The sequence below is a fragment of the Pristiophorus japonicus genome, chromosome 9 (assembly GCF_044704955.1).
Source record: "Pristiophorus japonicus isolate sPriJap1 chromosome 9, sPriJap1.hap1, whole genome shotgun sequence".
Lineage (NCBI taxonomy): Eukaryota > Metazoa > Chordata > Chondrichthyes > Pristiophoridae > Pristiophorus > Pristiophorus japonicus.
Genome location: NC_091985.1, coordinates 153,669,111 through 153,695,218, shown reverse-complemented (window position 1 = coordinate 153,695,218; position 26,108 = coordinate 153,669,111). Strand labels below are relative to the sequence as shown.

At 46.5% G+C, this 26,108-nt stretch overlaps 1 protein-coding gene across 2 annotated transcripts in view; it reads right to left on the bottom strand.

Annotated features, from left to right (window-relative positions):
• unc93a (unc-93 homolog A) overlaps positions 1-26,108 on the bottom strand; it is a 134,017-nt gene that overhangs the window by 48,392 nt on the left and 59,517 nt on the right. For both annotated transcript variants that reach the window (XM_070889977.1, XM_070889978.1), the window contains one exon: positions 22,108-22,242. In XM_070889977.1, coding sequence (XP_070746078.1) covers positions 22,108-22,242 — 135 coding nt within the window. The remainder of the gene's footprint in view (positions 1-22,107; positions 22,243-26,108) is intronic.

Here is a 26,108-nt window from a genome sequence, read left to right as displayed (position 1 = left end):
GCTGCAGTACAGCTTATACACACTGCAGCCACGGTGCACCAGTGATGGAAGGAGTAAATGTTTAAGGTGGTGGATGAGGTGCCAATTATGTGGGCTGATTTGTCCTGGATGGTGTCGAGCTTCTTTGTTGTTGGAGCAGCACACATCCAGGCAAGTGGAGAGTATTCTATCACACTCCTGACTTGTGCCTTGTAGATGGTGGAAAGGCTTTTGGAAATCAGGTGGTGAGTCATTCACCACAGAATACCCAACATCTGACCTACTCTCTTTACCACAGAATCTATGTGGCTGATCCAGTTACGTTTCTGGCCAACGGTGAACCTCAGGATGTTGATGGTAGGGGATTCGTCGATGCTAATGCCATTGAATATCAAGGAGTGGTAGTTAGACTCTCGCTTGTTGGAGATAGTCATTGCCTGGCACTTGTGTGGCGTGAATATTACTTGCCATTTATCAGCCCAAGTCTGAATATTGTCCAGGTCTTGCTGCATGCGGGCATGGACCGCTTCATTATCTGAGGAGTTGCGAATGGAACTGGACACAGCCAACATCCCCGCTTCTGAACTTATGATGGCGTGAGGTCATTGATGAACAGCTGAAGTTGGTTGGGCCGAGGACACTGCCCCGAGGAACTCCTGCAGCGATGTGCTGGGGCTGTGATGATTGATTTCCAACAATCACAATCGTCTTACTTTGTGCTAGGTATGACTCCAGCCAGTGGAGAGTTTTATTCTCATTGACTTGAATTTTACTAGGGCTCCTTGATGCCACACTCGGTCAAATACTGTCTTGATGTCAAGGGCAGTCACTCTCACCTCACCTCTGGAATTCAGCTCTTTTGTCCATGTTTGAATCCAAGGCTGAAATGAGATCTGGAGCCGAGTGGTCCTGGTAGAACCCAAACTGAGCATTGGTGAGCTGGTTATTGGGGTCAAGCAGGGCTACGTCATCGCGCCAATCCTCTTCTCGATCTTCCTCGCTGCAATGTCCCACCTCACACTCAACAAGCTCCCCGCTGGAGAACCAGTGAGAACCTGTTCAACCTTCATTGTCTCCAGGCCAGATCCAAGACCGTCCCAACCTCTGTCGCGAGCTACAGTACGTGGACAACGCATGAGTCTGCGCACATTCAGAGACTGAATTCTAAGTCATAGTCAACACCTTCACTGAGGCATACGAAAGCATGGGCTTTACACTAAACATCCGTAAGACAAAGGTCCTCCACTAACCTGACCCCGCCACACAGCACTTCCCCCCCAGTCATCAAGATCCATAGCGCAGCCCAGGACAACATGGACCACTTTCCATACCTCAGGAGCCTATTATCAGCAAGGACAGACATTAACGACGAGGTTCAACACCGCCTCCAGTGCGCCAGCGCAGCCTTCAGCTGCCTGAGGAAAAGAGTGTTCAAAGATCAAGCCCTTAAGTCTGCTAAGCAGTTCATGGTCTACAGGGCTGTAGTGATAACCGCCCTCCTGTATGGCTCAGAGACGTGGACCATATACAGTAGACACCTCAAATCGCTGGAGAAATACCACCAACAATGTCTCCGCACGATCCTGCAAATCCCCTAGGGGGACAGACGCATCAACATTAGCGTCCTTAATCAGGCCAACATCCCCAGCATTGAAGCACTGACCACACTCGACCAGCTCCATTGGGCAGGCCACATTGTTCGCATGCCTGACACAAGACTCCAAAAGCAAGCGCTCTACTCGGAACTCCTACACGGCAAGCAAGCCCAAGATGGGCAGAGGAAATATTTCAAAGACACCCTCAAAGCCTCCTTGATAAAATGCAACATCCCCACTGACACCTGGGAGTCCCTGGCCAAAAACTGCCCTAAGTGGAGGAAGTGCATCCAGGAGGGCGCTGAGCACCTCGAGTCTTGTCGCCGAGAGCATGTAGAAAACAAGCGCAGGCAGCGGAAGGAGCGTGCGGCAAACTAGTCCTACCCACCCTTTCCTTCAACGACTATCTAACCCACCTGTAACAGAGACTGTAATTCCCATATTGGACTGTTCAGTCACCTAAGAACTCACTTTTAGAGCGAAAACAAGTCTTCCTCAATTTCAAGGGACTGCCTATGATATTGGTGAGTAAGTGCCATTTGATTGCACTGCTGATGACATCTTCCATCACTTTGCTGATGATTGAGAGTAGACTGATGGGGTGGTAATTGGCCAGATTGGATTTGTCTTTCTTTTTGTAGACAGGACATACCTGAGCAGTTTTCCACATTGTCAGATAGATGCCAGTGTTGTAGCTGTACTGGAACAGCTTGGCTAGAGGCCGCGGCTAGTTCTGGAGCACAAGGCTTCAGCACAACAGCCGGGATGTTATCGGAGTCCATAGCCTTTGTTGGATCCAGTGTGCTCTGCCACTTCTTGATATCAGGTGGAGGGAATTGAATTGGCTGAAGATTGACTTCTGTGATGGTGGGAACCTCAGGAAGCTGTCGATATGAATTATCCACTCTGCACTTCTGGCTGAATGTGATTGCAAATGCTTCAGCCTTGCCTTTTGCACTCACATGCTGGGCTCCACCATCATTGGGAATGAAGATATTCATGGAGCCTCCTCCTCCCATTAGTTGTTTAATTGTCCATCACCATTTATGACTAGATGTAACAGGACTTGGGAGCTTTGATCTGATCTGTTGATTGTGGAATCACTTAGCTCTGTCTATAGTGTGCTGCTTCCACTGTTTAGCATGTATGTCGTCCTGTGTTGCAGCTTCCCTAGGTTGGCACCTCATTTTTAGGTACGCCTGGTGCTGCTCCTGGCATTCTCCTCTACACTCCTCATTGAACCAGGATTGGTCCCATGGTTTGAGTAATGGTAGAGAGAGATATGCCAGGCCATGAGGTTACAGATTGTGGTGGAATACAAAGCTGCTGATGGCCCACAGCGCCTCATGGATGCCCAGTTTTGAGCTACTAGATCTGTTCTGAATCTATCCCATTTAGCACTGTGGTAGTGCCATACAACACGATGGAGGATGTCTTCAATGTAGTGATGGGACTTTGTCTCCACAAGGACTGTGTGGTGGTCACTCCTACAATAGCTGTCATGGGCAGATGCACCTGTGACAGGTAAATTGGTGAGGACAAGGTCAAGCAGTTTTTCCCTCGTGTTGATTCTCTCATCACCTGCTGCAGGCCCAGTCTGACAGCTATGTCCTTCAGGACTTAGCCAGTTCGGTCAGTAGTGATGCTACCAAGCCACTCTTGGTGATGGACATTGAAGTCCCCCACCCAGAATACATTCTGTGCCCTTGCTACCCTCAGTGCTGCTTCTTCCAACTGGTGTTCAACATGGAGGAGTACTGATTCATCAGTTGAGAGAGGGCGGTAGGTGGTAATTAGCAAGAGGTTTCTTTGCGTTTGCCTGACCTGAAGCCATGAGACTTCATGGTGTCCGGAGTCAATGTTCAGGACTTCCAGTGCCACTCCCTCCCGACCGTATACTACAGTGCCGCCACCTCTGGTGGGATTTCAACTCACATTTCTGGATCCTTCATCCAGTCCTCTGAATTACTAGTCCTGTAACATAAGCACCACGCTACTGTTCCCTCGTATGTCCGATGAAGATAGATTGAGTAGACTAGGCATATATTCCCTAGAGTTTAGAAGAATGAGAAGTGATCTCATTGAAATGTATAAAATTCTTCAGCGGCTTGACACGGTAGATGCTGGGAGGATGTTTCCCCTGGCTGATGGAATCCAGAACCAGGGGTCACATAAGAAATAGAAGCAGGAGTAGGCCATTTGGTCCCTTGAGCCTGCTCCGCCATTTAATAAGATCATGGTTGATCTGATCATGGACTCAGCTCCATTTCCCTGCCCGCTCCACATAACTTTTTATTCCCTTATCGCTCAAAAATCTGTCTACCTCTGCCTTTAAAAATTCAATGACCCAGCCTCCACAGCTCTTTGGGGCAGAGAATTCCATAGATTTACAACCCTCTGAAAGAAATTCCTCGTCTCAATTTTAAATGGGCGACCCCTTATTCTGAGACTATGGGCTAGAACCTCCACTTTTTTTGCATGCTTAACACCTACTTAACGCCCATTTTATCAGTGAAATGACGTATAACGCCCATATATCGTCCATTTTGGAACAAAATAGAAACTGGCGGGCATTTTTCGGAAACTTATCGCCACGTTACTTTCCCCATGTGCTTAACGCTGAGAAAAAATATTACCGTCCGCTCACTTTTTTTGGACGGAATCAGGAAAATGGATGAATTCAACGTCCATAATATCGCTCAGTGTTACTTTCCGCACGGAATTAACGCCGAGATTCAATATTAACGCCCGCCCACTGTTTTTTGTCGTAAAGAGCATATTTACCCAAACTAGCGGCCATGGAGATCGCCCATCGTCAATTTCACCACCTGGCACACACTCTGCAGGTCACTGGAGTTGATGTGAACATCTCTAAAAACATCTTGACCACACTGTGACCGATTGGAATTGAAGAGGTGTGTTCATCGGGACATTCCTTGTTTGTGAGCAATTGGTGGCAAACAGAGAGCTACTGCAATGGGGCCTGTCCTTTCTCACCATCTCTTGATGACCAAATACATGCAGCAGACTCGACATCGCTGAAGGAATGCTCCACTGCATTATATGCCCAATGTATGAAGTGACAGACAGATGAGGAGGACCAAAAGGTTACACACCGCACAAGTACATGGAGAAGCATTATTACCTCGACTTGCCCGACACCACCTGCCTTCGGAGACTGTGCTTCCTGCCAGCTGATAAGGGCAGATCTGCAGCCTGCCAGCACCATTAGTATTACACTGTCCGTCGAGGTCAAAGTCACCGTGGCACTGTCGTTCTACGCCTCGGGTGCTTTTCAGGCCACAGCTGGAGACATTTGCGGACTTTCTCAGCATGCCACACATCGCTGCATTAGACAGGTCACTGAAGCCCTATATGCACGCAGGAGCGATTTGATCAGCTTCCCTATGACCAGAAAGGCACAGAGTGAGAGGGCTCTAGGATTCTCCAGAATTGCAAACTTCCCCAAGGTGCAGGGAGCAATAGCCTGTACGCAAATCACGATGCGGGCACCTTTTCAGGATGCTGAGGTTTTCAGGAACTGCAAGGGATTCCACTCCCTGAATGTCCAACTGATTGTTGACCACCAGCAAATTATACTAGCAGTGAATGCTCAATTTCCGGCCAGCATCCATGATGCTTACATCCTGCGTGAGAGCACTGTATCTGACTTGTTTAACAATGAGCCACAAGGTCAATGCTGGATGCTTGAGGACAAAGGATATGGACTCGCCACCTGGCTGATGACCCCGCTCTGTGACACCCACAACGAGGCTGAGAGGCGATACAATGAGAGCCACAGAACAACTCACAAAATCGTGGAGAAAACCATTGGAGTGCTGAAGCAGCCTGGACCACTCAGGAGGCGAGCTCCAATACGACCCTGAGCAGGTAGCTCAATTCGTCGTGGTGTGCTCCATGCTACACAACTTGGCTATCAGGAGGGGACAAGAATTGCCTGATGAGTCTGACAGTCCACCTCACCAGAGGAAGAGGAGGACAAGGAGGCGGACGCTGACATCGGCCCAGACGATCAGGCTGATGCTGAAGTCATGCCTCCCGCCACCCTGTAGACCACATGAAATGGCCCATGGTGGCATGATAGCTGCAAGAGCCTTACGTCAGGAGCTCATCAATGATCGCTTTGCCTGAAAGAACCTTGGTGTTATTTACAAGGCTGACACACTGCTGGATGAGCAGGTCATACATCAATGGTGGGCATTAACTTGGTGACAGTTAAAGTTTAAGTTGATTGAAGCTAAGTGTGACTATACCCTTTGATGTTAAGGAATCACCAGCATGTAATGGTGCAGCTATCTGAGCCAATGTGCTACAAGGTTTTGTGAAATAAAAAACATTTAAACCAAACATTAGTCTGAAATCATCAGTATTTCTGTACAAACCAACCCTCCCCCACCCCCCCACCCACCCCTACCCTTTCCCCTCCTGACTCCAAGCCACTTGGCCGAGGAGGTCCTCAGGCGATGCTTCAGGGGACGGTGGTGCTGGCTGAAGTGCTGCTTGGACTGATACGGGAGAGGATGGTCCCGAGGTGGGATTGTGCGCCGAGCCATAAGCAAGATGTTGCTGCTGGCTCTCGTGTGGTTGGCAATGGGGGTGCGTCACCTTGGGGTGCAGTGCGGCGCTCCGGGACCACTGGGAGCCCTCTACCACCAGTGTTCCTGGCTACCAGCTCCAGGGCCTCCTCCAACCTTTCCATGTTATATCTTATTTGTTGGACAAAAACTCGGTGCCAACTATGTTCTTGATGCTTAGTAGGCTTTTTGCTGCTGGTAAATCTCCGTTGTTCCTCCCACAACAGCCAAACAAGCACACACCACAGCCACACACGCTTTCAGTGCCTCTGAGCTCCCTCTCTCTCTGTCTCCTCTTCTGCACATGTCATGATGACCCTTGACCTCCTGAATCGCAGGAATCAAGCATTGCCATGCCGTTGCTAAGGACGGCCACACTTTAAGGCAGGAGGCAGACAAAAAGCAGGAAACTATAGACCAGTTAGCCTAACATCTGTGGTTGGGAAATGTTGGAGTCCATTATTAAAGAAGCAGTAGCAGGACATTTGGAAAAGCAAAATTCGGTCAGGCAGAGTCAGCATGGATTTATGAAGGGGAAGTCATGTTTGACAAATTTGCTGGGGTTCTTTGAGGATGTAATGAACAGGGTGGATAAAGAGGAACCAGTGGATGCGATGTATTTGACAAGGTGCCACATAAAAGGTTACTGCACAAGGTAAAAGTTCACAGGATTGGGGGTAATATATTAGCATAGATAGAGGATTGGCTAACTAACAGAAAACAGAGAGTCGGGATAAATGGTTCATTCTCTGGTTAGCAACCAGTAACTAATGCGATACCACAGGGATCAGTGCTGGGACCCCAACTATTTATAATCTATATTAACGACTTGGAAGAAGGGACAGAGTGCAACGTAGCCACGTTTGCTGACATAGAAACATAGAAAATAGGTGCAGGAGTAGGCCATTCGGCCCTTCAAGCCTGCACCACCATTCAATAAGATCATGGCTGATCATTCACCTCACTACCCCTTCCTGCTTTCTCTCCATACCCCTTGATCCCTTTAGCCGTAAGGGCCATATCCAACTCCCACTTGAATATATCTAACGAACTAATGATACAAAGATGGGAGGAAAAGCAATGTGTGAGGAGGACACAATGTGCAAAAGAACATAGACAGGCTAAGGGAGTGGGCAAAAATTTGATAGATGGAGTATAATGTTGGAAAGTGTGAGGTCATGCACTTTGGCAGAAAAAAAATCAAAGAGCAAGTTATTATTTAAATGGAGAAAGATTGCAAAGTGCCGCAGTACAGCGGGACCTGGGGGTACTTGTGCATGGAACACAAAAGGATAGTATGCAGGTACAGCAGGTGATCAGGAAGGCCAATGGTATCTTGGGCTTTATTGCAAAGGAGATAGAGTACAAAAGCAGGAAACTCTTGCTACAGCTAGATAAGGTATTGGTGAGACCACACCTGGAATACTGCATGCAGTTTTGAATTTCCATATTTACGAAAGGATATATTTGCTTTGGAGGCAGTTCAGAGAAGGTTCACTAGGTTAATTCCGGGGATGAGGGGGTTGACATAAGGAAAGGTTGAGTAGGTTGGGCCTCTACTCATTGGCGTTCAGAAGAATGAGAGGTGATCTTATCGAAACGTATAAGATTATGAGGGGGCTTGACAAGGTGGATGCAGAGAGGATGTTTCCACTGATAGGGTAGACTAAAACTAGAGGGCATGATCTTAGAATAAGGGGCCGCCCATTTAAAACAGAGATGAAGAGAAATTTCTTCTCTCAGAGGGTTGTAAATCTGTGGAATTTGCTGCCTCAGAGAGCTGTGGAAGCTGGGATATTGAATAAATTTAAGATAGAAATATACAGTTTCTTGAATGATAAACATAGAAACATAGAAAATAGGTGCAGGAGTAGGCCATTCGGCCCTTCTAGCCTGCACCGCCATTCAATGAGTTCATGGCTGAACATGCAACTTCAGTACCCCATTCCTGCTTTCTCAGCATACCCCTTGATTCCCCTAGTAGTAAGGACTTCATCTAACTCCTTTTTGAATATATTTAGTGAAATGGCCTCAACAACTTTCTGTGGCAGAGAATTCCACAGGTTCACCACTCTCTGGGTGAAGAAATTCCTCCTCATCTCGGTCCTAAATGGCTTACCCCTTATCCTTAGACTGTGTCCCTTGGTTCTGGACTTCCCCAACATTGGGAACATTCTTCCTGCATCTAACCTGTCTAACCCCGTCAGAATTTTAAACGTTTCTATGAGGTCCCCTCTCATTCTTCTGAACTCCAGTGAATACAAGCCCAGTTGATCTAGTCTGGATAAGGGGTTATGAGGAGCAGGCGGGGAAGTAGAGCTGGGTCCATGATCAGATCGGCCGCGATCTTATTGAATTTAGGAGCAGGCTCGAGGTGCCGTATGGCCTACTCCTGCTCCCATTTCTTATGTTCTTATGTTCTTAAGGTCAAAAAAATGTAATGCTATCGCCCATTTGATATCGCTCGCGGTTACACCCATTTTCAAAAATATAAACTAGGTGTTTTGAGAATGTCCGAGAAGCCAGCAATCGGAAAATCCTTTTTTAATGCGCACGCTGGAAATAACGCAGATTTTTGGGTGATAAGCACAAAAGTGGAGATTCTAGCCCTATGTCCCCCAGTTTTAGTTTCCCCAATGAGTGGAAATATCCTTTCTCCATCCAGCCCCCTCATTATCTTAAATGTTTCAATAAGATCACCTCTCATTCTTCTGAACTCCAATGTGTATAGGCCCAACCTACTCAACCAATCTTCATAAGTCAAACCCCTCATCTCCAGAATCAACCTAGTGAACCTTCTCTGAACAGTCTCCAATGAAGTATATCTTTCCCTAAATACGGAGATCAAAACAGTACGCAGTATTCTCGGTGTGGCCTCACCAATACCCTGTACAGTTGTAGCAGGTCTTCTCTGCTTTTATACTCTATCCCCCTTGCAATAAAGGCTAACATTACATTTGCCTTCTTGATTACTTGCTGTACCTGCATACTAACGTTTTGTGTTTCATGCACAAGGACCCCTAGGTCCCTCTGTACTGCAGCACTTTGCAATTTTTCTCCATTTAAATAATAATTTGGTTTTCTATTTTTTCTGTCAAAGTGGATAACCTCACATTTTCCCACATTATACTCTATTTGCCAAATTTTTGCCCACTCACTTAGCCTGTCTATATCCCTTTGCAGATTTTTTGTGTCCTCCTCACAATTTGCTTTCCCATCCATCTTTTTATCATCAGCAAATTTGGCTACATTACACTCAGTCCCTTCATCCAAGTCATTAATATAGATTGTAAATAGTTGAAGCCCCAGCACCGATCCCTGCGGCACCCCACTAGTTACTGTTTACCAACTGGAAAATGACCCATTTATCCCAGTCAAAGTCTCATAATAAGTGGTCTGCCATTTAGGACTGAGGTAAGGAGATATTTCTTCACTCAAAGTGTTGTGAATCTTTGGAAATTCCTGCTGTGGATGCTCAGGTGTTGAGCACATTCATACAGAGATCATTTGATTTTTGGATACTAAGGGAATCAAGGAAAATGGGGATAGTGCAGGAAGGTGGAGTTGAGGTAGAAGAGCTGCCATGATTATATTCATTTCTATTTCTTATGTAAATGGCAAAAAAAGGTGACATAAATACAGGAAATTTTACCTAGCACAAAAAAAGATGGTTGTGGTTGTGGCAGTTGGGGGCCAATCAACTCAGCCCCAGGACATCGCTTCAGGAATTCCTCAAGACAGCATTCTAGACCAAACCATCTTCAGCAGCTTCACCAATGACCTTCCGTCCATCATAAGGTCAGAAGTGGAGATTTTCGCTGATGATTGCAGTGTTCAGTTCCATTCGCAACTCCTCAGATAATAAAACAGTCGATGCCCGCATGCAGCAAGACCTGGACAGCATTCAGGCTTGGGCTGATAAGTGGTAAATAACATTCACATAACACAATTGCCAGACAATGGCCATCTCCAACAAACGAGCGTCTAACCACCTTCTCTTGATATTAAATGGCATTACCATCATCGAATACCCACCATCAAAATCCTGGGAGTCACTATTGACCAGAATCTTAACTGGAGCAGCCACATAAATAAAGAGCAGGTCAGATGTTGGGTATTCTGTGGTGAGTGACTCACCTCCTGACTCCCAAAGTCTTTCCACCATCTACAAGGCACAACTCAAGTGTGATGGAATACTCTCCGCTTTGCCTGGATGAGTGCAACTGCAACAACGCTCTCAAGAAACTCGACACCATCAACAAAGCAGCCCACTTGATTTGCACCCCAACCTCCTCACCTTAAACAAATGAGAGCTGGTCTTATTGCTCCTATTTCTTATGTTCTTATTCACTCCCTCCACCACCAGCACACCGTGTCTGCAGTGTGTACCATCTGCAAGAGCCACTGCAGCAAATTGGCAACCTTCTTCAATAGCACCTCCCAAACTACCTAGAAGGACAAGGGCAGCAGGCTCATGGGAACACCACCACCTTCAAGTTCCCCTCGAAGTCACACACCATCCTGATTTGGAATTATATCACCGTTCCTTCATTGTCGCTGGGTCAAAATCCTGGAACTCCCTCCCGAATAGCACTATGGGAGTACCTTCACTGCATAGACTGCAGTGACACAAAAGTGTGTCGCACCACCATCTTCTCAAGGGCAATTAGGGATGGACAATAAATGCTGGCCATGCCAGCGATGCCCACATTCCGTGAATGAATAAAAAAAAATCTGCCTGAGATCCAGGGCTATCATAATCAATTTTGCATGATTTTGGCAGAGTGGCAAAAATGTTCCAGAAAATTATGACGTGCTGTGAATAATTGCATAACTCATGCCATAAGTTCCTAGGACCTTTACAGTGTAAAATACAAGTCTTCAGGAAATACTGGACTATTGTGACAGCAGTAAACTTAATATACAATTATAAAAATGCGGTGAAGCTCAATTTATAATAAACAGTAATGTCTGAAGGTCTCCATGTTACACGAATTGCAAGGGACTCTATTCGTGTGTACGTAGGACTAGAATTTGGTTGAATCTTACATGTTTAAGGTTTTTGCTTTCTTTTAACTTATAAATGGTTTGTGGATTTGTACTATAGCTAGAAATAATGAAATGTTTAAGTTATTCATTCCCAGATGTTTAATATGTCAGTGTACAATTTAGATGACTGTGCTGTTTAGTTTCTGCTAAAAGTGCAGGATGTGTGATTCCTACCTGTTGACTTCTTTTTGTCAATACAACGGGCCCAAGGTTGCGATAGAAAGTTAGACAATAAAGCCAAGGTGATAGTTACATGCTTAGGTGGTAAATAAGTTGCCATCTGGGGGCCAAAATTGCTCTCAGCGGGAAATTGGGGAGGCTACTTTGAATTAACTGGAAATTTGCCACCCGGCGGGAGTCTGAGGGAAGAGCTGGAAAATTAGGCTCTTTAACTCTGATACTGTCTCCCAGAACTTTGGAGCGCTGTTTGAGGTGGTGTAGGGGCGGGTTTGCGGAGGAGCAGGGCACTGACCATGTCAGCGCCGTCGCGATGACATCTGCGCAATGCGAATGTGCTGTGTCGTGCTGATGCATCGCAACGTCCTTCCCCTTCACTTAGAAGGGGAGGAACGCTGCAAGGTCGACGTGGAGCTCACTGGGCCACCAGGGAGGGGTTCTGTCAGGCCAGCGACACAGGAGTCGGCCTACAGTTAAAATAAAATGGTGACCGCGGGAGTGCGCCCTCCCCTATAAGGGTGGTCACGCCACCCAACCAACTGCAGCTTCCTGCCTTGCAAAATTGTCGGGGGCATCAACCAATGGTGACCGCGCTCTCAGGGGGAATTTCCTTCAAAGGGCGTAAGGGGTCACCACTGGGCGGTAAGGCCATACCGCCCCATTTGAGGTGGTAATGGGCCTTAAAGAAGAGGGCATTTTCCCTCCCCCTGGTGTTTTGTAGGAACTACCTAATTTCTGAGGGTCTTATTCACAATAACTGCTATCAGGATATAATGAATCATCTAGGACAGTGTGTGTGACTAGAGGCCGATGAAAATCTTGAGCTTTCCTTCCCAATTTGCCAGGATTGAAAGAATCGATGAAAGTTAGATATCTACCCAGAGGAATAATGGGGTTATTGTGTTTATTTCTCTGTCTGTCTACTACTTGTAGATATTGGAGAAGAAATTGAGCTCTGTAGTGCCCATGTTTTAGGCACTATGTGGCCTCCACAAACTTTAAAAAAGGCATCTTAGATTCGCATGGACACTTCCATCTTGAAGTGCACCGGACACCATCTTGGTAAAGGGGTTTGCTCACATGCACCTAACAACTACCGGCAGCATGCAGAGGTGATGACTGTGTGCAATGTTAGCACTGCCATTTTTGAATGCCACACTCCAGTCTTAGGGCTAGACTTTCCATAAGTTTTGCATCGCTATTGCCCACTTAACATCCATTTTAACGCTAAGATGAGGTATACCGCCCAGATATCGCCTATTTCGCAAAAAAGTGGAAAGTAACACCCATTTATCCCTCACTTATTGTCCAGCGTTACTTTCGGCATTTAGTTAACGCCAAGAATTAATAATACCGCCCGTCAATTTTTTCCTGCTGTAAACATCAGAAAAATGGAAACTAACAGCCCTAATATCGCCGAGCGTTACTTTCGGCATCTCGACCACATATCGGCAAAAATATCGCTCGCCGAAACAAACTCTGAGAAAAAGTTGCTCTTACCTGAACTAAACCCAACGGTATGGACGCCATGTTGTAAATCGGAGGAGTTTTCATAAAAATGGCTGCTTTAACTTCTGGGGAGTTTTGATGTAATCTGGAGTTAATTTAAGGTGTTTTGAACATCTGAACAAACATCTTATCATACTGTGGACAAATTGAATTTATTTTATTTGTTTTAGTAGGTAAATTTATTGTTTGTGAACAATATGTCTAATACTGATAGTTATTGTAATGGGGCCTGTAATTTCTCAGCCTGTCTTGATGACTACGCACATGCTGCAGACTAGAGATGGCAGAAGGTTTATTGAAGAGCATTATGTGCCCAATCAAAGAGGTGGCAGACTGAGGAGGAGGAGGAGGAGGAGGAGAACGGTCTTATCTGAAAAAATGCGCAACAATGGTATGTAAAATAAAAGTAATTTAATATCTGTATTAAGTCATACTCAGAACTGTACAAAACACTCCATCCCACAACAACATTAACACATTTAAATCATCTATAACATTTTCTACACTCCGAACAACAATTTAAAAGAACACAAATGCAAAAAAACAAGGTACATCCCTCCCCCTTACCCCAACAAAATAGCAACAACAACATCAAAATACCATCACCAATACAACTCCTGCGACCATGCACCTCACTTTCCTTTCCCGCCTGCTTCTCCTCCCCACCTCTAACCCTTCCCCTCCAGACTCCAAGCCACCTTGCCGAAGTGCTCCACAGGCGATGCTTCATTGAGGGGGATGATGGCAGATCTGCTGGTTGGACGGATACTGGAGAGGACGGTCCCGAGGAGGGAACGTCCTCCGAGCCAGAAGCAAGAGCTTCCTCCTGGCTTGCATGTGTCCGTGGCAATGGGGGTGCGGCACCTTGGGGTTCAGTACCGCGTTCCGCCCTGTGACACCAATGTTCCTGGCTATCACCTCCAGGGCCTCCACTATCCGCAGCACATACTCGGTCATGGTGGCGGACATAGTGGCCAGCTAATGGGATATGCCCCCCCCATTGCCTGGAGGATCTGCTGACCTATTTTAACACTCCTCCTGGACAAACTAACCATGTGCCCGCTTAGATCTGCTGCTCGTGGAGCAGTCCTGCTGCATCGAACCAACTCTGCGGGGTCGGCACCAGCATGGAAACACTTGGGGTGCCCTGCGGAAAGTGCTTGGGCCTGCCAACTCCACGGTGAAGGAGGAGATGTCATTGGGGTTGTATAGATGATGGAGCTCGTCGCTGCAGGCTGCTCAAAGTCTGCACTGTCATCAGTAGAAAAAGCACCCTGCAGCTCCACGGGCAAGATTCGGGGCTCCTCAGCACCAGCACCGGATCCGCACCTTGGCTCAGTGGTGTTGCATGCAACTGCGCTGCTGGCTGAGCTACAAAACATAAATGAGGTTATTAGAGAAGAGGGTGCGAGGGTCACAGGGTGAATCAAACGCTACATACAGCATATGCACGAAAAAAGCACTACCACTATCAAAATGATCACAGACATCACATTTCATGAGCATAACCAAATTCTGCACTACAATGATTCTCATGAGCCCATCATTAATTGGATAACACTTTCTGTTATGTATGTAAACTTGTACTTACTCTGTACAGCCAGCAGAGGGCTCATCCCCTTGTGTCCCAAGGGATCCCATAATCCCTTGGGAGCACAGGTATTTAAGGAGGCTTCACAGATTGGAGGGCAACTCTGGAGACCATCAATCAAAGACTAAGGACACACTTTACTTTGAGCTCACAGTGTTCAGTCTGACTCTTTCTCCATGCACTACACTTTCATCAATCATCTATCATATGTTATTGTTTGGATATGAGTGGGTGTGGCATCTATTGACTTTACATAGAAACATAGAAAATAGGTGTAGGAGTAGGCCATTCGGCCCTTCGAGCCTGCACCACCATTCAATATGATCATGGCTGATCTTGCAACTTCAGTACCCCATTCCTGCTTTCTCTCTATACCCCTTGATCCCTTTAACCATAAGGGCCACATCAAACTCCCTTTTGAATATATTTAACAAACTGGCCTCAGCAACTTTCACAGGTTCAACTGCATTCCACAGGTTCACAATTCTCTGAGTGAAGAAGTTTCTCCTCATCTCAATCCTAAATGGTTTACCCCTTATCCTTAGATTGTGACCCCTGGTTCTGGACTTCCTGCATCTAACCTGTCCAATCCCATCAGAATTTTATATGTTTCTGTGAGATCCCCTCTCATTATTCTAAATTCCAGTGAATATAAGCCTAGTTGATCCAGTCTTTCTTCATATGTCAGTCCTGCCATCCCGTAAATCAGTCTGGGGAACCTTCGCTGTGCTCCCTCAATAGCAAGAATGTCCTTCCTCAGATTAGGAGACGAAAACTGTACACAATATTCAAGGTGTGGCCTAACCAAGGCCCTGAACAACTGCAGTAAGACCTCCCTGCTCCTATACTCAAATCCTCTCGCTATGAAGGCCAACATGCCATTTGCCTTCTTCACCACCTGCAAGCCAACTTTCAATGACTGATGTACCATGACACCAGGTCTCGTTGCACCTCCCCTTTTTCTAATCTGTCACCATTCAGATAATATTCTGCCTTCCTGTTTTTGCCTCCAAAGTGGATAACCTCACATTTATCTACATTATACTGCATCTGCCATGCATTTTCCCATTCACCTAACCTGTCCAAGTCACCCTGCAGCCTGTTAGCATCCTCCTCACAGTTCACACTGCCACCCAGCTTAGTGTCATCTGCAAACTTGGAGATATTACATTCAATTCCTTCTTCTAAATTATTTATGTATATTGTAAATAGCTGGTCCCAGCACTAAACCTTGCGGAACCCCACCAGTCACTGCCTGCCGTTCTGAAACGGACCTGTTTATTCCTACTCTTTGCTTCCTATCTGTCAACCAGTATACTTTACTTACGTGGCATCACATCAGGTTCTGCTGCTGCTTGCGAGGCCGACCAGGGGTGGCTTCCCACTAGTGCCAGCGCCCGCTCCTCAAGGTCTGTTGGCTCGCTGATGACTGGTGGGCCGCCACCCGTGCGCCGCTGCTCGGCCCTATTCTTCGAAAGTTTCTTCTGCAAAAGGTAACAACAGCACAACATGGCATGAGATCATTGCGTAAGATCATTGCTAGGTACTGTCACAGAAACTAATACAACACATAACCGATAGATGTAATAATTATTATCATTATTAACTTAAAGACATACAACGTAAACGTAGGCTTTGAGTAAAACATTACCGGTCTAAGTGCAATACATCAGATCTGAATTTATTCACTCATTACACTTACAATTCAAGTTATATAAATATATAAATAACAGTAAATAAATGTAATACTTACTCTGGTGGATCCGACAAGGTCGTTCCAACACTTGCGGCATTGGTTGCCCTCACGCACCTCGTGCGTCACCGACGAGACCACCTCAGCTATGTCGGCCCAAATTTTCTGGTAAACCTTTGGGATGGGCTTCCCATGCCCACCCCAAGTGAATTGACCCCAGCGTGACTCCACCCCCTGCAGGAGGAAGGCATTTGCCTCGTCGGAGAATGTCCAAGCTCGTTTTCGTCCTCCCACTTCGAGCTCCTCTCCTACTTCACTACTCTCCCCAGCCTCCTCTCCCTCCACATCATGCTGTCTCGCCTCCACCATGTAAATAATATTTTTTTCACAAAATCTCAGTAAACCAAGTAATATGTACTCTCAATTCTTCTTACTGCTCCAAAATATCTTTCCTACCTCCCACAACAGCCAAACAACCAGACAACACACCCACACATGCTTTCACTTCCTCTTTGCTCTCTCTCTCTCTCCCCTCTTCTGTGCATGTATTGATGACCCCTGACCTCCTGAAACGCGGGAAACGACTGTTGCCATGGTGTTGCTATGGACACCGACATTTTATGGCAGAAGGACAAGAAAATTACCGCTAACGCCCATTACACATCGCTCCCGCAAATGCCCATTTTATAAAGTGGAAAGTTGGGGTTTGGAAAATGGGCAATAATCCGGCGATCTCAGTACCCATAATAAACGCCAACGCTGGAAATAACGCCCATTTTTGGGTAATCTGCACAATAATGAAAATCTAGCCCATAAACTCGCACAGTTCAATACGATGTTAAACAGCATAAAGGACACCCATCAGCGCTACTTATCATCATCATCATCATCATAGGCAGTCCCTCGGAATCGAGGAAGACTTGCTTCCACTCTTAAAATGAGTCCTTAGGTGGTTGAACAGTCCAATACGAGAGCCACAGTCCCAATCACAGGTGGGATAGATAATCATTGAGGAAAAGGGTGGGTGGGACAGATTTGCCACACACTCTTTCCACTGCCTGTGCTTGATTTCTGCATGCACTCAGCGATGAGACTCGAGATGCTCAGCGCCCTCCCGGATGCACTTCCTCCACTTAGGGCGTTCTTTGATCAGGGACTCCCAGGTCTCAGTGGGGATGTTGCACTTTATCAGGAAGGCTTTGAGGGTGTCCCTGTAATGTTTCCTCTGCCCACCTTTGGCTTGTTTGCCGTGAAGGAGTTCCAAGTGAGCGCTTGCTTTGGAAACCTCGTGTCTGGCATGCGAACTATGTGGCCTGCCCAGCGGAGCTGATCAAGTGTGGCCAATGCTTCAATGCTGGGGCTGTTGGGCTGGTTGAGGATGCTAATCTTGGTGCGTCTGTCCTCCCAGGGGATGTGTAGTATCTTACGGGGGCATCATTGGTGGTATTTCTCCAGCGACTTGAGGTGTCTACTGTACATGGCCCATGTCTCTGAGCCATACTTAAAGGGATCATGAACTACTTACAGGTTAGTTGCTGGATTATTTCTTCTGATTGCTGATGAAATTGTGCTAATTTCTGGAGCTTTCCTATACTTCCCTCGGGGCCGAAATTGATGGCCTTACCGCCCACTGCCGCCGACATTCCTCCTTGAATTGTGCCCCGTGCCAGCTTCCATTTGCTCTGGAGCGGGCAGGAGGGGAGAACTGCCGGGAACCGTCTGCTGGGCCAAGTGGTGCAACTGACTTCCCGCCCACCGAGATGTCAGATTGGTGCGGACGGGAGTCGGCGCCAGAACGGGAGTGGACCACTGCGAGGAGGCTGGTCTATTCCCAACGGTAAGAATGAAGAGCTGAAAAAAAAAGGTTAGTAAACAATTTTAATACTTTTTCTTTACAGCAACTTACCATGATGGGGTCCCCTGAAGGACTTCCGATTTTTTTTAATGCTTTTTATTTGCAGCTCTTCGACCCTCCATGGGTCTGACTTCATCCTTGGCGGCACTTGGCCGCCGAGAATGACAGCTCCCGTCCACTGCCGCTCAGATTGACGGCGTAAGTCCCTCTTTTGTTGCCAGCCACCCCTTCAAGGACCATTTTGCCGAAAACCCCACCCAGAGTACCATCAGGTATCTCGGTGGCTATCGGCGGTCCTTTGGGCAGTCCTTGCCCTTCACCAATTTCGGCTTTCCTAAAGTTTCAATAGTCTACAGGAAGTGGCCCAGCTGGTGCTGAAGTACTTTGTTCATTTAAAAGCTGTGCTAAAACAATTTGTTTCGAGATATGGATGGCTTGGTAGGGCTTCATCTTGAAATTGAGTATGACTGGGAGAATTAAGAGGCCATGCAAACCAGGACATGCTGCTTGAGGAGGAAGGAGGATAATGGGGAGAAGGGCTCTCAGCAGGAGGCCATATCCGCCGAAAGACTTTGGGGAGAAATTCTCCATCTCAACTTCAGCGAGGACCAATGCTGGAGATGTCTTTGCTTTACCAAAGAGGTCAGGATTGAAATCTGCCAACTGCTGCAGCCACAACTGCAACCTCAAAGCAGGGCAAGGATTGCCTGTGGCTGTCAAGGTGACTGTGGTTCCAGTGCACCTGGCCAGCCTTCGGCCACCTGAGGAAAAGAGTGTTTGAAGACCAGGCGCCCAAATCCACCACCAGGCCCTCAAAGCTCATGGTCTACAGGGCTATAGTAATACCTATCCTCCTGTATGGCTCAAAGACATGGACCATGTACAGTAGACACCTCAAGTCGCTGGAGCAATACCACTAACGTGTCTCTGCAAAATTCTACAAATTCCCTGGAAGGACAGACGCACCAACGTTAATGTCCTCGACCAGGCCAACATCCCCAGCATTGAAGCACTGACCACACTTGATCAGCTCCGCTGGGCAGGCCACATAGTTCGCATGCCAGACACGACGCTCCCAAAGCAAGCGCTCTACTCGGAACTCCTTCACGGCAAGCGAGCCAAAGGTGGGCAGAGGAAACGTTACAAGGACACCCTCAAAGCCTCCCTGATAAAATGCAACATCCCCACCGACACCTGGGAGTCCCTGTCCAAAGTCCGCCCTAAGTGGAGGAAGTGGATCCGGGAGGGCACTGAGCACCTCGAGTCACATCGTCAAGAGAATGCAGAAATCAAGTGCAGGCAGCGGAAAGAGCATGCGGCAAACCAATCCCACCCACCCTTTCCCTCAACGACTATCTGTCCCACCTGTGACAGGGACTGTGGTTCTCGTATTGGACTAATCAGCCACTTAAGGACTCATTTTTAGAGTGGAAGCAAGTCTTCCTCGATTCCGAGGGACTGCCTATGATGATGGCTCTTAACTTTCATATGTCTGGCTCCTTCGAGGCTGCTGCTGGAGATATACAGCTCGCAGTTCGCAGTACACTGCTGAATAAGCGAAGTCACTGAGGCTCTCTATACACAGCTTCATCTCATTCCCTCTTGCCAGAAACAAGCAGGTGGAGCGAGCATGATGGTCTGCACGGATTGCAAGCTTCCCCATGGTGCAGAGTGTCATTGACAACACGCACATTGCCTTGCGTGTGCCTCGGCCATTTTCATGAACTGAAAGTGATACCACTCCCTCAATGCACAGCTGGTGTGCGACCACAGGCAATGCATCATGCAGGTGAATGCCTCTTATCCTGGCAGTCATCACAATTCCTTCATTCTGTGACAGTCTTTTGTGCCACCTGTATTTGAACCACCATGACAAGCTGGCTACTGGGTGACAAGGGGTATCCACTCAACTTGGCTCGTGACTCCGGCACGGAATCCAAGCACATGTGTACAGCAGGCATACAATGAGAACCTTGCTACCACAAGGAATATTACAGACCACAGCATCAGCATCCTCAAGCAATGTTTCCGTTGCCTGGACTGCTCTGGAGGAGCCCTACAGTACTCAGCTGAGCGGGTATCAAAATCTGTGGTAATATGCTGCATGCTGCACAACCTGCCGATTATGAGGGAAGAGCCCTTGCCACTATCTATCAGGCGAGGAGCATGAGGAAAAGGAGGAAAATGAGGAAGAGGAAGGGGAGAAGGAGTAAGTGCAATAGGAAGTGGAGGAACAGGAAGAGGAAGGCATGGGCTGCAACAGTCTGGGCTGGCTGGCTGACAGGTAACAGCCGAGACTTGTTGCATGGCCACTCTCTGGTCATTGGATCGTCAACTTGTCAGTACCTCCTGCTGAGTGAAAATTTATATCCACAACATGTAAAATATTTGGCAGCTCAACACATCACTAGTGTATCACTCTTTAAAAGTGTTGATTGTAAATAATTAGATATCAGTGCCTGAAAAGATATCCAAAGAACATGCATTGTTTTGAACAAAATTAGAGTGCTAAAACAACACCTATGCACAAAAAAGGAACAGCTATCTCTTTATTACATCCTATTATGAAATAAATCTAGAAATATACTTTCTTAGTGATTAATATGGATCCAATACATTTGATATTAGAAATATCTTCTTAAATCTTAACAGATTTCACAAATTACCAAAATATGGTGTTTAACATGCATTTTTGTACTGCATGGCTGAGAAATTGATTCTTGCACGAACTAGGTGCAGGGAGCGATCCCTGCACCGGGACAGGTAAGCTCGAGACATACCCTTTATTGGGCCTTGGGCCTCACTTACATGAGATCGGCAAGCTGCAGACGACTTCTGGGCATCTTCAGGCACCTCATCAGTGAAGAGGATTTCAATGTAGCAGCCCTCAGGCAGTTCCTGGGAGATAGACGGGTTATGATTGGGTGGGTAAATGGTTAATCAGGAGAAAAGGAGTAACCTGGAGAGGGGCCAAGCAATCGGAAGGGAGGGGGCAATTGGGAGAGGAAGATTGAAAAGGGGCTGTGCAGGGGCTGGCAACCATTTTGGCATTGCAATGGAGCCAGGAGGAGCACTTCTGCACCTTGTGGTTCGACACTCATGTAAGTGCATTTTACAAAACTTACCTTCTTGGTGGTGGCCTGCAGCTGTCCCTTTAAGGCCACATGTAGCCCATATTTAACTAAACACAGCCAACCTGGTGCCGGCATTCAGGGCAGTGCAATTTTATAAAGGCAGCTAAAACAACCGTGAGGCTCTTTGCATATGCAAATAGGGGGGTTTATTTCAGGCGTGGGCCTTGGACGCCTCTTGTTCTGCCTGGACCAATGTGGTTGGGATGCACTGCTGGTGAGTAATGAGTGTGCATGCCCCGCCCATCATATTGGATGCTTAGGCATCCATTTTGCGCCTGCAAAACAAGGGCAGCACCAGCACCTTTCATAAATCTGGAACATGATTGCTGTAATCATTCCTTTGTTATTCCATTTCAGCAATCAAAGTATAAAAATAAATGTGCTGTCCAGACCAAGAACTAAAAGGGGTTCACTACTGTGCTGAATGCATTAAGTCTAAAATTTTGTACAATTCATCATTTTAATTTATCCTACATGTGAATGAAATGAAATTGAGTATTAAAAGTAAGACAATAGAATGTGCATTGTAGTTAGCAGCAAGTGGGACTCGAGCAAACTTTTAACTGTGTTACGTTACCAGCGGACAACACTTTGTTCCCCATTTATATTACAGAGATACCTCCAAAGATAGCTCTGCTTTCAGAGGCAGTGTGGTAATATAAACAAATATACATGCCTCCAGAAGCAAATGATAATGACGGCTACATTCCTCTGGATCTGCCATATTAACTTGGCTAGAAGTGGCTTCGCATTTCAGCCCACAGTAGAAGAAAGCAAAGTGATTTTCATGTCACATCCTATAGGAGCTCTCCCTAATAATGAAGATCTGGGACAAGAATGAGTACAACTAAAGAACACATGGTATGAACCAAACTAAGCAGAACCATGACATTTACATTGTTAGATTTGCTGCAAATAATTGTTACTTACCGGTATAAATCCCTGCGAGGGTGTAAATTGTGATGTTAGAAGGGCGGACGAATGTTGTATTCATAAAAATCAAGTCATCATATTTTGGGCAATTCACGGGCCCACAGTATGATAAATGCTCTTCAGTGATGTTAGCTGAAAGCCAAAGAATGCGTTTTACTTGCTAACACAGCACAAATTCAAGTTTTGTTACAGGACCCCAACTTTCTTTTGTAATTAAGTCATTGCTTGACAGAAGAGTATCAGTAATTTTGAATATGCTTATCAGAATTACTATAATCTTCATATATTACATATGCATTCACAGTTTTCAATTCATATTTAGTCAAAGAAGTTAAATTAATATTGTGATGTAAATGTTACTTTTGGTGTGTTTATTGCTTTGGAAAATTTCAAGAAAGGAGGAGATAACACCTCCAATTTGTCTTTAATATGATTTAATTAACAGATTGCAATTAAACCTATCATTGATTAGAACTCTTGTTAGCAACTTTAGCCAAAACTATAGCCCAAGAACCCTATTAATACAAGTCAGCAGATTCATAGGTCTAGAAATTCAATTGAGAAAGAAAAGAAAAACTTGCATTTATAAAGCGCCTTTCAGGACCACTGGACATCTCAAAGCGCTTTACAGCCAATTAAATACTTTTGGAGTGTAGTCACTGTTGTAATGTGGGAAACGCGGCTGCCAACTTGAGCACAGCAAACTCCCACAAACAGTAATACAAAAGCAAAATACTGCGGATGCTGGAATCTGAAATAAAAACAGAGAATGCTAGAAATCTCAGCGGATCAGGCAGCATCTGTGGAGAAAAAAAACAGAGTTAATGTTTCAGGTCAACGATCCTTCGTCAGAACTGCCGAATGTTCGAAAAGAGCACATTCTTAAGCACTGAAAGGGGGAGGGGAAGAAAGAACAAAAGTGATAGTGTGGAAGGCAGGAGAGATTAGAGACACAAAAGTGATGATGGTCAAATTGAAATGGTAATGACAGAAGTCAGAAAAAGATTACTCTGGATAGGGTGTGAATGGCGAAATAATGACCAGCTGCCATTATAGACAAAGAGAAATAAAAGAGAGAAGAAAGAAGAACAAAACAAGGTGGGGGGAAGGAGGTGGAGGGAAAGGGAGCCAAAGGTGGCCAGAGATTATGCTTTGAAATTGTTGAACTCGATTTTGAGTCCAGATGCAACACCTGCCCTTTAACCTCCTCCCTCACGATTATCCAGGGCCCCAAATATTCCTTCGCTGCTATACTGTATTCGCTGCTCACGATGTGGTCTCCTCTACATTGGGGAGACCAAGCGTAGATTGGGTGACTGCTTTGCTGAACACCTCCGTTCAGTCCGTAAGTGTGACCCTGAGCTTCCGGTCGCCTGTCACTTTAATTCTCCACCACTCCTACTCTGATATCTCCATCCTCGGACTCCTCCACTGTTCTAATGAAGCTCAACGCAAGCTCGAGGAACAGCACCTCATCTTTTGTTTAGGCACTTTACAGCCTTCTTCTTGACTCAACATCGAGTTCAACAATTTCAGAGCATAACCTCTGGTCATCTTTTGGCTCCCTTTCCCTCCTGCCCCCTCATCTTATGTTTTTTTTCTTCTTTCTTCTCTCTTTTTTTTCTCTTTGTCTATCATGTCAGCTGGTCATTACTACGCCATTCACACCCTATCCAGAGTAACCTTTTTCTGACTTCTGTCATTACCATTTCAATTCGGCCATCATCCCTTTTGTCTCTCTAATTTCTCCAGCCTTCCACCCTATCACTTTTGTTCTTTCTTCACCTCCCCCCTTTTCAGTGCTTAAGAAGGTGCTCTTTTCGAACATTCAGCAGTTCTGACGAAGCGTCATGACCCAAAACGTTAACTCTAGATACTGCCTGACCCGCTGAGATTTCCAGCATTCTCTGTTTTTATCCCACAAACAGTAATGCGATAATGACCAGGTAATCTACTTTTTTGTTATGTTGATTGAGGGATAAATATTGGCCAGGACACTGGGGATGACTGACCTGCTCTTCTTCGAAAAAGTGCCATGGGATCTTTTACGTCCACTTGAGGGCAGACAGAGCCTTGGTTTAACATCTCATCCAAAAGACGGCACCTCCAACAGTGCAGCACTCCCTCAGCACTTCATTGGAGCGTCAGCCTAGATTTATGTGCTCAAGTTCCTGGAGTGGGACTTGAACCCACAACCTTCTGACTCAGAGGTAAACTGAGCCCAAAAATGTGAAATTGGAGCTGGGAGTTCATTATAATGGGTCAGACTTGCAGCCAGTGCTGCACGCACTGCTTATTAGCTGCGCACCTGTTTGGGGTGGTGGGAAATCGGTTGTCTCTGACATCACTTAAAAGTAGCCAGTACCTCGTAAAGATGATGCACACTGTGGCTTCAAACAGAAGGGAACACTTGTGAAGGATCAAATGACTACAAGACCTGTGGATTGGGCTTTCATGTTTTCTAATGACAATTTGGAGGCCCTGGACCAGGCAGTGGACAAGAAACATGGAATCATAGACGTTTACAGTACGGAAGGAGGCCATTCGGACCAGTGTGTCCATGCCGGCCAACAAGAGGCTATCCAGCCTAATCCCACTTTCCAGCTCTAGGTCCTTAACCTTGCAGGTTACGGCACTTCAGGTGCACATCCGAGTACTTTTAAATGTGGTGAGGGTTTCTGCCTCTAACACCCCTTCAGGCAGTGAGTTCCAGACCCCCACCACCCTCTGCATGAAGAAATTTCCCCTCAAATCCCCTCTAACCGGGAGTTCGGAGGCCTCGGAGGTCGGTGAGGTGAGTTGGTAAGTAGCTCTCTTTTCTCTATTTCTTTTTAAGTAGATCGGGAGGTCGGAGGCCGTGAGGTCAGGAGGTCACAGAGGTCGGTGAGTTCGGGAGGCCACAGAGGTTGGTGAGTTTGGGAGGCCACAGAGATTGGTGAGTTTGGGAGGCCACAGAGGGCAGTGAGGTGAGTTGCTGAGTAGGTCTCTTTTCTCTATTTCTTTTTAAGTAGATTTTAAACTAGATAAGGCTAACTAGAAGGATGGCAGTACAGCTCAGTCCCATGGAGTGCACATCCTGCGGCATGTGGGAAGTCCTGGATGCTTTGCGTGACCTGGACAACCATGTGTGCAGGAGGTGTCTCCAGCTTCAACTGCTCGAGCTCCGTGTTTTGGAGCTGGAGCAGCGAGTGGAATCAATATGATGCATCCGCAAGACCGAGAGCTACGCGGATTGTACGTTTCAGGAGGTGGTCACCCCGCAGCTTAAAAGCATGCAGGTAGAGGGGAAGTGGGTGACCACCAGACGTAGTAAGTGTGCTAGGCAGGTCCCTGTGAGTCCATCTAGCTTTCAAACCGATATTCACTTCTGAGTATCGGTAAGGACGATGGTACCTCTGGGCAGTGCAGCCAGAGCCAATTCCAAGGCACCACGGGTGGCTCAGCTGCATAGGGGGGAGGGACGAAGAACAAAAGAGCCCTCGTGATGGAGGATTCTATAGCTAGGGGAACAAACAGGCGTTTCTGCGGCCGTAGACGTGCCTCCCTGGTGCTAGGGTCAAGGATGTCACTCAGGGCCAATGACATAGGTAAAATGAGGGATGAGATCCTACAGGAAGAATTCAGGGTGCTAGGAAGAAAGTTAAAGGGTAGGACCTCAAAGGTAGTAATCTCCGGGTTACTACCGGTGGCATGTGCTAATGAGTATAAGCAGAGAAGGATAGAGAGGATGAACACGTGGCTGAAAAGTTGGTGTCAGAGGGAGGACTTTTAAATCTTGAGGCATTGGGACTGCTTCTAGGGGAGATGGGATCTGTACAAACCGAATGGGTTGCACCTCAACAGCGCCGGGACCAATATCCTCGCGGGGAGTTTTGCTGGTGCTGTTGGGGAGAGTTTAAACTAGCTTGGCAGGGGAATAGGAACCTGAGAACGAATTCAAAAGGGAAGGAAGTAAGCAGAAATTGGATAGCAAGAATCTAAAAAGCGAATCTGTAAGA